The sequence below is a fragment of the Triticum aestivum genome, chromosome 1A (genome assembly GCF_018294505.1).
Source record: "Triticum aestivum cultivar Chinese Spring chromosome 1A, IWGSC CS RefSeq v2.1, whole genome shotgun sequence".
NCBI lineage: Eukaryota > Viridiplantae > Streptophyta > Magnoliopsida > Poales > Poaceae > Triticum > Triticum aestivum.
The window spans coordinates 341,933,021-341,947,613 of NC_057794.1; the positions used below are offsets into that span (position 1 = coordinate 341,933,021).

The 14,593-nt window shown below is 46.2% G+C and overlaps 2 protein-coding genes across 6 annotated transcripts in view; both read right to left on the reverse strand.

Moving 5' to 3' along the window:
• Positions 1–7,674: 7,674 nt before the first annotated feature.
• On the reverse strand, positions 7,675–12,200 carry LOC123049582 (vacuolar protein 8). 4 transcript variants are annotated; one of them, XM_044472485.1, is made up of 3 exons: positions 12,020–12,200; positions 11,715–11,843; positions 7,675–9,650 (listed from the first exon to the last, which is right to left on the reverse strand). In XM_044472485.1, exon 3 carries the CDS (start codon positions 9,610–9,612, stop codon positions 7,930–7,932), a length of 1,683 nt encoding a protein of 560 aa, XP_044328420.1. In that variant the 5' UTR covers positions 9,613–9,650; positions 11,715–11,843; positions 12,020–12,200; the 3' UTR covers positions 7,675–7,929. The 4 variants fall into 4 exon arrangements, with proteins under 4 accessions (XP_044328420.1, XP_044328437.1, XP_044328415.1 ...); XM_044472502.1 differs by having other exon boundaries at positions 11,715–11,840; positions 12,020–12,165; XM_044472480.1 differs by lacking the exon at positions 12,020–12,200 and having other exon boundaries at positions 11,715–11,987.
• A 1,026-nt stretch (positions 12,201–13,226) lies between these two features.
• The window catches only part of LOC123049610 (protein COFACTOR ASSEMBLY OF COMPLEX C SUBUNIT B CCB2, chloroplastic), a 13,909-nt gene continuing 12,542 nt past the window's right edge, over positions 13,227–14,593 (reverse strand). For both annotated transcript variants that reach the window (XR_006423620.1, XM_044472512.1), the window contains exon 7: positions 13,227–13,946. The gene's annotated coding sequence lies outside the window, so the exon portion shown is untranslated. The remainder of the gene's footprint in view (positions 13,947–14,593) is intronic.

Genomic DNA, 14,593 nt, shown 5'->3' on the forward strand with positions numbered 1-14,593 from the left:
GTGCAAAGAAAGAACCGCTAGGATGCGTGCTAAGAAAGATGCCTTTATAAAAGCGTGTTCTTCTAGTTCCTATGAAAATAATGATGAAGATCTAAAAGTTATTGATGTGTCCCCTATTAAATCTTTGTTTTGCAATATGAATCTTGATAATGATGGGACTGAATATGATCCACCTTCACCTAGAAGGCGTTCTAAGAATTTGGAATTTGTTGATCTTGATGCTAAATTTGATAAAAGTGGGATTGAAGAAATTAAAACCCTAGATGTTGCTAAACCCACTATATTGGATTTCAAGGAATTTAATTATGAAAATTGTTGTTTAATTGATTGTATTTCCTTGTTGCAATCCGTGCTAAATTCTCCTCACGCTTATAGTCAAAATAAAGCATTTACTAAACATATCGTTGATGCCTTGATGCAATCTTATGAAGAAAAACTTGAATTGGAAGTTTCTATCCCTAGAAAACTTTATGATGAGTGGGAACCTACTATTAAAATTAAAATTAAATATTATGAGTTTTATGCTTTGTGTGATTTGGGTGCTAGTGTCTCTACTATTCCCAAAACTTTGTGTGATTTGTTAGATTTCCATAATTTTGATGATTGCTCTCTAAACTTGCATCTTGTGGATTCCACTATTAAGAAACCTATGGGAAGAATTAATGATGTTCTTATTGTTGCCAATAGGAATTATGTGCCTGTAGATTTTATCGTTCTTGATATAGATTGCAATCCTTCTTGCCCTATTATTCTCGGTAGACCTTTCCTTAGAACGGTTAGTGCAATTATTGATATGAAGGAAGGGAATATTAGATTCCAATTTCCATTAAAAAGGGCATGGAACACTTCCCTAGAAAGAAAAATAAAATTACCATATGAATCTATCATGAGAGCCATTTATGGATTGCCTATCAAAGATGGCAATACCTAGATCTATTCTTACTTGTTATGCCTAGCTAGGGGCGTTAAACGATAGCGCTTGTTGGGAGGCAACCCAATTTTATTTTTATTCCTTGCTTTTTGCTCCTATTTAGTAATTAATAAATTATTTAGCCTCTGTTTTGGTTGTGTTTTTTGTGTTTAATTAGTGTTTGTGCCAAGTAGAACCGTTGGGAAGACTTGGAGAAAGTCTTGTTGAACTTGCTGTAAAAAACAGAAACTTTAGCGCTCACGAGAACTGCTGTCATTTTTATTTGGAGAGTGCTATTTAGTTAATTCTTTTTGAAGATGATTAATAGATAAATTCCTCATGTCAAGAAATTTATTTTAGAATTTTTGGGTTCCAGATCTTGCGCTAGCTACAGATTACTACAGATTGTTCTGTTTTTTGACAGATTCTGTTTTTCATGTGTTGTTTGCTTATTTTGATGAATCTATGGCTAATAAAATAGTTTATAAACCATAGAGAAGTTGTAATACAGTAGGTATAACACCCATATAAATAAATAATGAGTTCATTACAGTACCTTGAAGTGTTCTTTTGTTTTCTTTCGCTAACGGAGCTCACGAGATTTTCTACTTTAAGTTTTGTGTTGTGAAGTTTTCAAGTTTTGGGTAAAGATTTGATGGATTATGGAACAAGGAGTGGCAAGAGACTGAGCTTGGGGATGCCCATGGCACCCTCAATATAATCTAAGGACAACTAAAAGCCAAAGCTTGGGGATGCCCCGGAAGGCATCCCCTCTTTCGTCTACTTCTATCAGTAACTTTACTTGGAGCTATATTTTTATTCACCACATCATATGTGTTTTGCTTGGAGCGTCATTTATGACTTGAGTCTTTTCTTGTTAGTATACCACAATCATCCTTGCTGTACACACCTTTTGAGAGAGCCATACATAATTTGGAATTTTATAGAATACTCTATGTGCTTCACTTATATCTTTTGAGTTATATAATTTTGCTCTAGTGCTTCACTTATATCTTTTAGAGCACGGTGGTGGATTTGTTTTATAGAAACTATTGATCTCTCATGCTTCACTTAGATTATTTTGAGAGTCTTAATAGCATGGTAATTTGCTTAATAATAATATGCTTGGTATTCAAGATTTGTAAAACTTTCTTTTGAGTGCGTTGAATACTAAGAAAAAAATTGATGCTTGATAATTGTTTTGAGATATGAGGATGGTGATATTAGAGTCATGCTAGTTGAGTAGTTGTGAATTTGAGAAATGCTTGTGTTAAAGTTTGTGATTCCCGTAGCATGCACGTATGGTGAACCGTTATGTGATGAAGTCGGAGCATGATTTATTTATTGATTGTCTTCCTTATGAGTGGCGGTCGGGGACGAGCGATGGTCTTTTCCTACCAATCTATCCCCCTAGGAGCATGCGTGTAATACTTTGCTTTGATAACTTCTAGATTTTTGCAATAAGTATATGAGTTCTTTATGACTAATGTTGAGTCCATGGATTATACGCACTTTCCTTCCTTCCACCATTGCTAGCCTCTCTAATACCGCGCACTTTTCGCTGGTATCATACACCCACCAAATACCTTCCTCAAAACAGCCACCATACCTACCTATCATGGCATTTCCATAGCCATTCCGAGATATATTGCCATGCAACTTTCCACCGTTCCGTTCATTATGACACGCTCCATCATTGTCATATTGCTAGCATGATCATGTAGTTGACATCGTATTTGTGGCAAAGCCACCGTTCATAATTCTTTCATACATGTCACTCTTGATTCATTGCATATCCCGGTACACCGCCAGAGGCATTCATATAGAGTCATATTTTGTTCTAAGTATTGAGTTGTAATTGTTGAGTTGTAAGAAAATAAAAAGTGTGATGATCATCATTTTTAGAGCATTGTCCCAAGTGAGGAAAGGATGATGGAGACTATGATTCCCCCACAAGTCGGGATGAGACTCCGGACGAAAAAAAAAGAGGCCATAAAAAAGAGAAGGCCCAAAAAAATGAGAGAAAAAGAGAGAAGGGACAATGTTACAATCCTTTTACCACACTTGTGCTTCAAAGTAGCACCATGATCTTTATGATAGAGAGTCTCTCATTCTGTCACTTTCATATACTAGTGGGAATTTTTCATTATAGAACTTGGCTTGTATATTCCAATGATGGGCTTCCTCAAAATGCCCTAGGTCTTCATGAGCAAGCGAGTTGGATGCACACCCACTTAGTTTCTTTCGTTGAGCTTTCATATACTTATAGCTCTAGTGCATCTGTTGCATGGCAATCCCTACTCACTCACATTGATATCTATTGATGGGCATCTCCATAGCCCGTTGATACGCCTAGTTGATGTGAGACTATCTTCTCCCTTTTTGTCTTCTCCACAACCACCATTCTATTCCACATATAGTGTTATATTCATGGCTCACGCTCATGTATTGCGTGAAGATCGAAAAAGTTTTGAAAATGTCAATAGTATGAAACAATTGCTTGGCTTGTCATCGGGGTTGTGCATGATTTAAATACTTTGTGTGGTGAAGATAGAGCATAGCCAGACTATATGATTTTGTAGGGATAGCTTTCTTTGGCCATGTTATTTTGAGAAGACATAATTGCTTTGTTAGTATGCTTGAAGTATTATTATTTTTTATGTCAACATGAACTTTTGTCTTGAATCTTTTGAATCTAAATATTCATACCACAATTATGAAGATTTACATTGAAATTATGCCAAGTAGCACTCCGCATCAAAAATTCTGTTTTTTATCATTTACCTACTCGAGGACGAGCAGGAATTAAGCTTGGGGATGCTTGATACATCTCCAATGTATCTATAATTTTTGATTGCTCCATGCTATATTATCTACTGTTTTGGACATTATTGGGCTTTATTATCCACTTTTATATTATTTTTGGGACTATCCTATTAACCGGAGGCCCAGCCCAGAATTGCTGTTTTTTGCCTGTTTTAGGGTTTCGGAGAAAAGGAATATCAAACGGAGTCCAAACGGAATGAAACCTTCGGGAACGTGATTTTCTCACCGAATACAACTCAGGAGACTTGGACCCTACGTCAAGCCAATTAACAGGAGGCCATGAGGTAGGGGGCGTGCGTGCCCCCCCCCCCAGGCGCGCCCTCCACCCTCGTGGGCCCCCTGTTGCTCCACCAACGTACTTCTTCCTCCTATATATATCCACGTACCCCCAAACGATCAGATACGGAGCCAAAAATCTAATTCCACCACCGCAACTTTCTGTATCCACGAGATTCCATCTTGGGGCCTGTTCCGGAGATCCACCAGAGGGGGCATCGATCACAGAGGGCTTCTACATCATCATCCAAGCCCTTCCAATAAAGTGTGAGTAGTTTACTTCAGACCTACGGGTCCATAATTAGTAGCTAGATGGCTTCTTCTCTCTTTTTGGATCTCAATACAATGTTCTCCCCCTCTCTCATGGAGATCTATTCGATCGAATCTTCTTTTTGCGGTGTGTTTGTTGAGACCGATGAATTGTGGGTTTATGATCCAGTCTATCTATGAATAATTTTTGAATCTTCTCTGAATTCTTTTATGTATGATTGGTTATCTTTGCAAGTCTCTTCGAATTATCAGTTTGGTTTGGCCTACTAGATTGGTTTTTCTTGCCATGGGAGAAGTGCTTAGCTTTGGGTTCGATCTTGTGGTGTCCTTTCCCAGTGACAGAAGGGGCAGTAAGGCACGTATTGTATCGTTGCCATCGAGGATAAACAAGATGGTTTTTTTATCATATTGCATGAAACTATCCCTCTACATCATGTCATCTTACTTAAGACGTTACTCTGTTTTAACTTAATACTCTAGATGCATGTTGGATAGCGGTCAATGAGTGGAGTAATAGTAGTAGATGCAGGAAGGAGTCGGTCTACTTGTCTCGGACGTGATGCCTATATACATGATCATACCTAGATATTCTCATAACTATGCTCAATTCTGTCAATTGCTCAACAGTAATTTGTTCACCCACCGTAGAATACTTATGCTCTTGAGAGAAGCCACTAGTGAAACCTATGGCCCCCGGGTCTCTTTCTCATCATATCAATCTCCATCACTTTATTATTGCTTTGCTTTTTACTTTGCCTTTTACTTTTCACTTTGCATCTCTTTACCAAAAATGCCAAAAATATTACTTATCATCTCTATCAGATCTCACTTTCGTAAGTGACCATGAAGGGATTGACAACCCCTAAACTCGTTGGTTGCGTTGAGCTATTGTTTTTGTGTAGGTACGAGGGACTCGTACGTAGCCTCCTACTGGATTGATACATTAGTTCTCAAAAACTGAGGGAAATACTTACGCTACTTTGCTGCATCATCCTCTCCTCTTCAGGAAAACCCAACGTAGTGCTCAAAGAGGTAGCACCCGCCGCAACACTGCCCCTCCGCGGCCGGAAACGCCAGAAAAATCACGCCAGCCAGTGGTGGAGGGACTGCCTCGCGAAACCTCTGCTCTTTTTCCGGCGGAGATGGGCTATCTAGCGGTGGCGGGCGGTGGGCGGCGCCAGGATCAGCCGGTTGGCGGCCAAGCGCGCGGGGGTGGGAGACGAATCTGGAAGAAAGACTTGACTTTTCGCCTGATGGTGTGGGCCAGACGTGCTTTTCCCTTGTGCCGGAGCCCCCGAGTGACCCCAGTGCGCCGGGTTCGACCTGCGATCGCCGGGCCCAAAAACGGGCCAAGCCGACGGATTTCGGCGTCCTAGGGGCGCGACTGGGCATTTTTTCGGCGCCGACGCCGAAAAAATCGCCTGGGGGGGCTATTGAGGGCGCGGCTGAAGATGCTCTAATGCATCTTTGCAAGAGAATAACACCCTACATGCAGTGAACATTTTATAAAAGCGTGAGCTTTTGAAAAACACAAACAATTTTTTTAGTTCAAATATTTTTGGGAAACACAAACATAAAATGAATATTGTGAACAGTTTTAGAAAATTCTGAAAAAAAAACAAAACACAAATATTTTTCAGTTTTACAAAGTTTTTTGAGAACATGATCAAATTTTATAATTTGCATACATTTTGTGAAAATACCAACATTTTCTTCAAATTTATGATCTTTTTAAATACATGAACAAAATTTGAAACTTTTGAACATTTTACGAAATTTTCTTAAAAAACTAGTAAAATATGACATATTTAAAAAAACCCAGAAAAGAAGGAAAAACACAGTTCAGAAACCTTTTACAAGGTTTCAAAACCGGTCAGGAACTTTCCAGAGGTTGCCAAAACTTGAATTCCTCAGCACGTAACTAACTTTAAATGGGTCAGCCCAGTAACACCCGCTTGTGGCTATGAGATCTCTTCCAATGCAAAAGTGTTTAGATGAGGTGATAAGTGCATTAAATATTTTAGCAACTCAACTTCCCAATGCATAGGTGCTTAACTTGTTGTTGTTAAGCACACTATTTAATAAGTTAGCACCTAAAGTCTTTCATGCATTGATCAAATTGTTTCATTTAAGTGCTTTGCCTAGGTTCTCACGCTTGGCGTTGGTTCTTCCTGGGGTCACCAAAGTATTCTCTCCTCTCCTTAAATGTTGTGCCATGTCATTTTTTTTATGTGGCATGCTTAGCACCTGTCCACGGTGGAGCATTGGGAAAGGTCTGATGTGTGTTTCAACGACTATTTAACGCAAAGCGTGCCGAATAGTAATGCTCTCTTTTTCTTTTTCTTTTCTTGTTTTGAAGCAGGAAATGCTCTCTTATGGTGTATAGATATTGATATAGGTATGATAAACCGAAGAAAAATTTATATAAGGGAATAACTTTTTCACTTTGTATTTTGACCATCCACTTATATCATTCCAATATACTCCCTCTGTAAACTATTATAAGAGCGTTTAGATTAATAAAACAGTGATCTAAACACTCTTATATTAGTTTACGGAGGGAGTATTTCATACTGTTATGTGATCGATACACATTTTCTTTGCCATCCTTTAATCATCAAACAAATTTGTTTGCTCTGAACCACTGATCGACCAACGGGCTCAGTGAAGTGAAGTGAAGTGTTTGCACGTGAGAGATGGAAAGCGGATTCCTGTCCGACACATCGTCACCCGCTGATCACTTCATCAGTTTGAGACTTAGTCAAGACAATGATTGCCGGAGACTGACCTTTCACCTTCCAGATTGATCAACCATCATCTGCATCTGAATACTTCATGAAGAAATCATATGGAGAAACAGAAGAATTCGGTTTGCTAATCAATATGGCTCAGTGAAGTGAATTCCTGTCCGACACATCGTCACCGGCTCATCACTCATCAGTTTGAGACTATAGTCAAGACAATGATTGCCGGAGACTGACCTTTCACCTTCCAGATTGATCAACCATCATCTGCATCTGAATACTTCATGAAGAAATCATATGGAGAAACATAAGAATTCGGTTGGCTAATCAATATGTCTGTGACGGTATGATGCTTTCCCTGTTCACCAGTATCACTAGCGAAAGGGACCAATTACCCACTGATAAACACCATGTACCGGACGGCAATGACATCAAGAAAAATCATTCGCCTTCCCGCGCGTGTGATTTGTCGCTATCATGCTTTTCATACTACAATGACATGCAACAATTATTTCATCAAGGAACTATGAGATTCTAGTGTTTCCGTGCGATAAAACCAGATTGCTGCCCCAGATTCTTGCTAATATGTATATAGCCAAACAGAGATCAGAATTGGCCCTAAGCTCAAAACTCAGCAGACAATACAAGTCGGCAAAATGTTCTTCACTGAACATTCTTTTATTGGCATTCTTCAGCCTAAGTTAAAGAACTAATGCATCAACTGCCTGACATAGGTGACATGCACATTAACCAGCGATACTACAACGCGGGGTATGTTAAAAGGTTCAAATCGGCAACGACAGTACCACTCTCTGCAGTCTGCACTGCCTTCATAGAGACTATGAACACAGGACGGCGGCTCTTTTTACAGGTTCACGGCAAAACAGAACGCTTCTCCTTGCTTTACTTCCTGGTGAATAGGGTGCGCAGCTTGCCACGCTCCAGCTTCTCGAGCAGCTTCTTGGCGCCGGCCACGTCCATCTCGGAGAGCTTCTTCAGGTACCCGATGGCGCCCTGCGCGATCATCAGCTTCTTGCACCGCTTGCTCGCCGACAGCGCCAGGAGGCAGGAGATGGCGTACTTCTTGGCCGTGTTCCCCGGGCTCGGGTCCAGCAGCTGCACCAGGTTCGGCACGCTCTTCTCGTCCTTCTTCACGTCCCTCGCGTTCGCCGGGCAGCTCATCAGCGTCGCCGTCGCCTGCGCCGCCACCTCCCGCGCGCCGCTCGACTTGGCCTCCAGCAGCCGCACCAGCAGCGGCATGCACCCGTGGTCGCCCACCAGCCTCTTCATCTCCGGGGAGCTGGAGATCCTGCAGATGGCCGCCGCGGCCGCCTGCTGCGCGCCCACGGAGCCGTCGCGGAGCACGTGCGCGAGCCGCGGGAGCACGCCGAGCGACACGAGGTTGTCCGGCGAGACGGCGGAGACGAGGTTGCGGAGCGCGCCCACGGCGGACTCCTGCGGCAGCGGGCCGTCGAGGTAGGCGAGCAGGCTGGGCAGCGCGCCCTCGGACACCACGGCGCGCCGCAGGTTGTCGTTGCTCGACGTGAAGTTCTGCAGGCACTCCGCCGCGTACTCCTTGGAGCCCAGCACGACGCCGCGGTCGAGCAGGCTGATCATGACGCGCACGATGCCTTCCTCGGCCAGCGCTTGCCGGACCTCTGGCACCGCGGAGAGGTTCTTGAGCGCGCCCGCCGCCGCGGATTGCGAGATGGAGTCCCCGGTCTGGCAGATTTCGATGAGTGGGCGGACGCCGCTGTGGCCGACGATTGCGCGGGCAATCTCGGGCGACATGGACAGACGCTGCAGCGTGATGACGGCCTTCTCCCGGCCAACAAGGCTGCCGGACTCCGCCAGCCGGATGAGCGGCGGCAGCGCGCCTTCCGACACCAGCAAGCCCTCGCAGCTGCCGGACTCGGCAAGCAAGCAGAGCACGGTCGCCGCCTTCTCCCTGATCTTGGGCGCCGTAGCCGTCAGCAGCTGCACCAGCGCGGCCACGTTGCCACGGCCGAGCGCCGACAGCACGCTCTTCTCGTCCTCGCGCAGCGCATCAAGGAGCCCCTCCACAGCCCGGTGCTTCGCCTCGGCGTGCCCAATTTGCAGCCTAGCGAGCAGCTCCCGCACGTCCGTCTGCGAGGCCGCTGCCGCCGCCGCCTCAGCCGGAGGAGACGGAACCGTCGCATCTGACAGAACACCAGTCTTGACAAGCAGCGCGCAGTCCCGGAGGTTGAGGTCCAGCTTCCCGGCGAGAGCGTCGAGGTCGCTCTGCATCTGCAGTTTGCCAGCCTTGGGCGGCTCGCGGCAGAGCACGCCGAGCTCGGCGGCCTCGGCGAGCGTGGCGGCAACGGACTGCAGCAGCTCCCGGCAGAGCGCGTTCTTGGAGAAGCAGGGGTGGCAGGACAGGTCGGACAGGCACGGCGGCACCTTCTCCAGCCTCGCCGCGATCGCCTTCCACCGCCCGCCAAACCCCGTCGCCGCGCGCGCAGCGTCCAGCGCGTCCGGCACCAGGCCCCGCGCCCGCTCGAGCAGCTCCTCCGCCGTCCCGGTCGGCGCGTCCCCGGCCGCGGCCGGACTGCTGTGCAAGCTCATTTCCTGGTCGCACCAGCTACAACACTCAGCCTCGTGATCTGCAGGCATCCACTAGATTAGCGACGCTCCCACCTCAGTCAGTGAAGGAAGGAAGAAGCGGACAAATCATGGAAAAGAAAACAGCGAAGAAGAAGCTAGAAGGGGACACAAGAAGGAATCCTCCGTATTTTAAACGAATCAAAATCAGTCGTGGAAAGCTACTGCTAACCTCATCTAGCAATCTAGCATGCTCTCCGCAGGCCTTTCCATTGCTTTGGGTGGACGAAATGCGAAATCGGAAGGATTAAATGCCGCGGGCGGCGACACACAAGATCAGGAGCTGGTACGATGGCCCTATCAGAAGTCCCAGGCTTTCTCACTTGCTTTTGCACTGTTCGGTAACAGAATAAATTCAGGCTGGAGGCATTCTGAGTTTTGACCCGCGGAATCAGGGCCAGGTAGGTGACGAGTGAATGAGAACAAGCAAATAAATAAATTCAGCAACGGGAGAGATGGCCAAGTGGTGCGAGTAGAACGGAACGGGAGACGTACGAGTACTATAGCATTTGGCTCTCGAAACTACTGGGCGGACGACAGTGCCCGCCCGAACTATGCACGATGGCTGATTGAACGGCTTGATACAGTATATCTTATGTAAATGGACGTCTTGATGGGTAGCATCGTGTGTAAATCGTCCATACTTGTCGTGTGTATAGCAGCGTTCTTTGGCTCTGCATGCATGTTACTTCCAAGCATCAAAACAGACTGGCGCGTGCATTTTCTTCTAAGCAATTTTGTTTGAACGTTTGATTCGGCATTAGAGGGGCTGGCTTAAGCCGAGGGCGGCGGTGGGTGCCGTCTGAGGAAAGTTCGCGATCTTAAGCGTAAGCTTGGAGTGCTTAGGACAAAAGGAGCATGATTTGGGTACTCATAATTTTCACACTAGGCTAAGTACTTTCTTGTATTGTAATCCAAAGATCTGGCGCTTTCGTAACACAAAAGCCCTCCAAAAAGCTGCATGCCATGTGAAAAAGAAAAAGGCAAAAAAAAAAAACTCTCACCACAACTATATTACGTATACAAATTTTATCACGAGCTTCTAGAGTAGCCACGCATGCACAGAAAGAGATCCTACGGACTTTAACCTGACCCGAGATTAACACTATAGTAGCTAGTAACTATCAGCGGTAGAGGCACGTCTTCTTCTTTGAGTTATAAAAGGAAGCGGGCCCACTTGTCAGCGGGTCATGGAGCGACGCACCGCGCACGCGATCTGCGTAACACGACGTCTTTTTCTCCGTGGCAACAGCTTTCCCTAGAGGTGCGTGCCGTAAGGACACGGTGGGGCCGGCACGTCAGCGGATGAGTGGCGGGGCACCGCATCATGATGAGCCGGATCGGCAGCGTCGCGGGGAACCCAAACGCGGCCGACCGAGCCCGGAGCACACGGCCTCGGGCTCCCGGATCCGAACGCACGGGGTGCTTGGGGTGTGGGCCCGGGGCAGCCTTTCGATTTGCTTTCAGAGAGAGGCGACGCAAAGCCGCACGCGTCATCGGGAGCGGGCAACGCGGTGAATACAGCTGTCGTATTTTGTGCCAGCGACGTGCGAGCGCCGGCGTGGGCAGCGTCGGCGGCTCGGCGCCGGCACGGATGAGGACGGGATTTATTGTCGTCTGACCCGTACTTTTGCTGAAATCGCATAAACGTCCCTACATAGAAAGTTCTGTGGATTTCGAAAATAAGTACGGAGTTTCTCGCAAACTTAGAAAATCCCCAACCTGTAAATTTTCGGATTTTTTTTAGAAAAGGAGGATGATGCATACGGCTGGAAATAAGTCTCTCCCAAATCTCTCTCGTTCCTTTCTCGAACTTACGATCACGCGCCACAATTCGCAAACACTTGCAGGGATATTCTGAAATCTACAATGTGGACGGGACGGACACAGGGAGAAAAAGCCCCGGTGATGCTTAGCTTGGCTTGCAAGGCTACCAAGGGAGCACGGGAAAGTCGGCCGCGAGGAAGCAAAGGCGAAAGGCAACCGGACGCGTATCCACTATCCAGCCCAGAGATCACGTGCAGAAAAAATCAAGGGGAGATGAAGGAAGCAAGCAAGCTAGTTACCTCGCCTTCCGGTCCGCTCGCCTCCGCCGGACGTGCCCCCGCTCGCCCCTGCTCCGTCCCTCCTCCCGACGCCGACCGCCAGAGCGAAGAAACCCACGAGAGCTAGTGCCGCCGCCGCCGCCGCTGTTGCTACGATGAAAATGCCAATCATCAATCAATCAGTTGCCCATCATAAGGGTCAATAGATCACCAGCATCGTATTCCTCAGCGAGTAGGCGTGCGCGCGTGGGAGTGGGAGGAGAGGCGAGAAGAGCAGGGCAGGAGCAAGCAGAGAGGATTGGGGAATGATTAACAAAAACACTCACCACGGCCACCGCGCTGCACTTGTAGCGAGCGAGCCGCGTCCGACAGGTCCCTCTGGCGTCGCGCCGCGCAGTTTCGAGCGAGTCGTTGGGGAGACGGCCTTCCGAATTTATTTCTCTCCGGGCGGACTCGCGCTGCTCTCCTTGGCTGCTAGTTGTTGTGGTGGTGTGTGGGGAGTGGGGGACGAGGAGGTGTTTTGAATTGGGGCGAGGCGGGGCCGTCGGATCGGGGAGGGGGGGCACGTGGGAGTGGGAGGGATGGTGGGGGGTCGGGGACCTGCGGCCGCGGGGATCCGACCGTTTGAGCGCCGCGGGTTTTGAATCGGTGAGTGGCTGCTGCTGGCACTCGCTCGGCGTCCTTTTACGGCTTTTGGCTGACATCCGCTGCAGCTGGAGGCAGCGGGAGTGGGAGGGTTTTTGAATTGAATCCAGGTCGCTGCCGTTTCGACTGTTCTACCCACGAGTGCTTCTCGATCTAGTATTGACACCATCTCACGATGCCATTTGAATAAGCTTGACATCTTGTGGTTGAGGGCGTTTTTTTGGATTCAGCATTAACACGTGGTAACAGGAGAAGAAAACGGAAAGTGTTTTGATCTGAGAAAATCAGTAAAACTAAGTGATATATATAAGTTCTAAAATCACCTTTTAATCGTACGATCACTGTATGTGATGGTTTCATCTTGCGTCGCTGTTCGCAACGGAACCCGTCGCATTATTACATGTGCGCCTCCTTTTTCAGATGAAAGTAGCTTTCAGCTCGTCGCAAAGCTAATTTTAACCACCAGATTTTTCCAATCGCACAACACAAGGCAGGATTAGGTGTCGGTGTCTCATCCGGTCTACCACGTACACGTACAGGTACTTCACGGGTTGGGAATAGGGTACTTTGCATACGAACGCCATGCGATGGCACTGTCTTGTTTGGAGGGATCCGCCCGTCCATCTACCTATCCGTGTCCGGTTGCCGTGCGCCACCATTTATTTGTGGTGCGTACCCATCGGCTGGCGTTGCATACACTGTATTTATGACTTGTGATGAGCTTACCAGTCACCGTTCCCTAGTCACATGAGCATTTTTCAGCTCACCTCCTCCCCCTCTTTTGCAGATTCAAACTAGGGAAAGAGTAAATATCCGATGAGAACGCAGCGAACCATGCAAATCTTGTTCAAATGTTCCTTTTTACGACTGTAAGTTGGATCCCTCCCAGAAAACAAGGTCCGACATTTTTATACCCTTGGCAGCGGTGCAATGTTTTTAGAATCATTGAAAATTTGTACACCCACTCGACCAGAAATTTCCCAGCACCGAAGCCAGACCCCCACTGTCCCATTGCTGCCAGTTCACACAAAAGAACGAGTGGACCATTTAACCGATCGATCTCCAGCGCGACAGTAACCACAGGGCGAACATGGTACCACACAGTACAGAATACAGCTTGATGCTTCAACCATATCAGACGGCATGCATTAAACAACGCCGCATGAGGCGACCTAAGTAGTAGTAGGTGCATTCTCAAGCTTGTGAGACAACACAGCAGAGGGCTCCTGGGAGAAGCCTTTGGAAGGATGCCCAACTGATGATGCTCTAGAACAAATGATTTCAAGCCGCAGAGAGTTCACAAGAAGCCAAGGCAGATCATGGTCACAGGATGATGATGACGCGTTGAGATCGGCTGATAGGAACCAACCAACCACGCTCTTATTCAGACCACACCTTCAGCTGGATAAGAAGGGGTGGTTATTGTGCTAATTAGACATGTAGTGGCATTATGAGGCCCATCAACTAATACCGCCACTTGCGTGTTCCGCCTCTGCCTCCTTCTCTTGCAAAGTAGTCATTCCGAGCACAGACTTGGTATGCCTGTTGGTTACCACAGACTTGAGACATCCATCCACTAAGAGAATCAAAACGTCTGTTCTTGTCCAACTGCAAAAATGAAAGAAACTCGAGAATGACCATGTAAGAATCCGCAATTATCAACTTTAAAAGTAAAATGTTAGTAAGATTGCTAACAATAATCAGACTCCATGAAGCAAGACAAGATGGAATATCATACTACAATAAAAAAATAGTATTTACAGAAGATGCATCATAACATTTAAGGAGATTGGTTTAAACCACCTAATTATGACAGCATACCGGGTTTGTTGAGGGAAAAGGCAAACATGGTAATCTTATCATCATCGCATTCCCCTTTTCACCCTTACTTTTGCATTATGTGGTTGGTTTATTAAGCAAATCATTAGAATTTAAGATTTCCTACTCAGCAGTCACACATGCCAACACTATTGACTAGGTAATAATATGTTGGTAACCATCCATCAAAATAGGAAGGATGGTTTATAGTGACCCCTCTCTAAAATGGGTTAAGTATCAGGTTCATGTTACAAAAAGGACAAATATGGTAAATCATCATCACATTATTTTTTATCCCCTTATTTTGCATTATGGAGTTGGTTTATTATGACAAAAATTTAAGAAGTTGGGAACAAACCATGCTTTTCTTAATGGTCGAAAATTTAAGATTTCCTACTAAGAGCACATGCATACACTATCAACTAAGGTAGCTTATG

Excerpts from the sequence above, each read along its gene's own strand:
- LOC123049582 (XM_044472480.1), bottom strand. The coding sequence starts at position 11,865 with ATGATTGGCATTTTCATCGTAGCAACAGCGGCGGCGGCGGCGGCACTA. Across the intron at positions 9,651-11,714 it reads CGAGCGGACCGGAAGGCGAG|ATCACGAGGCTGAGTGTTGT; the intron begins GTAACTAGCTTG and ends GGATGCCTGCAG.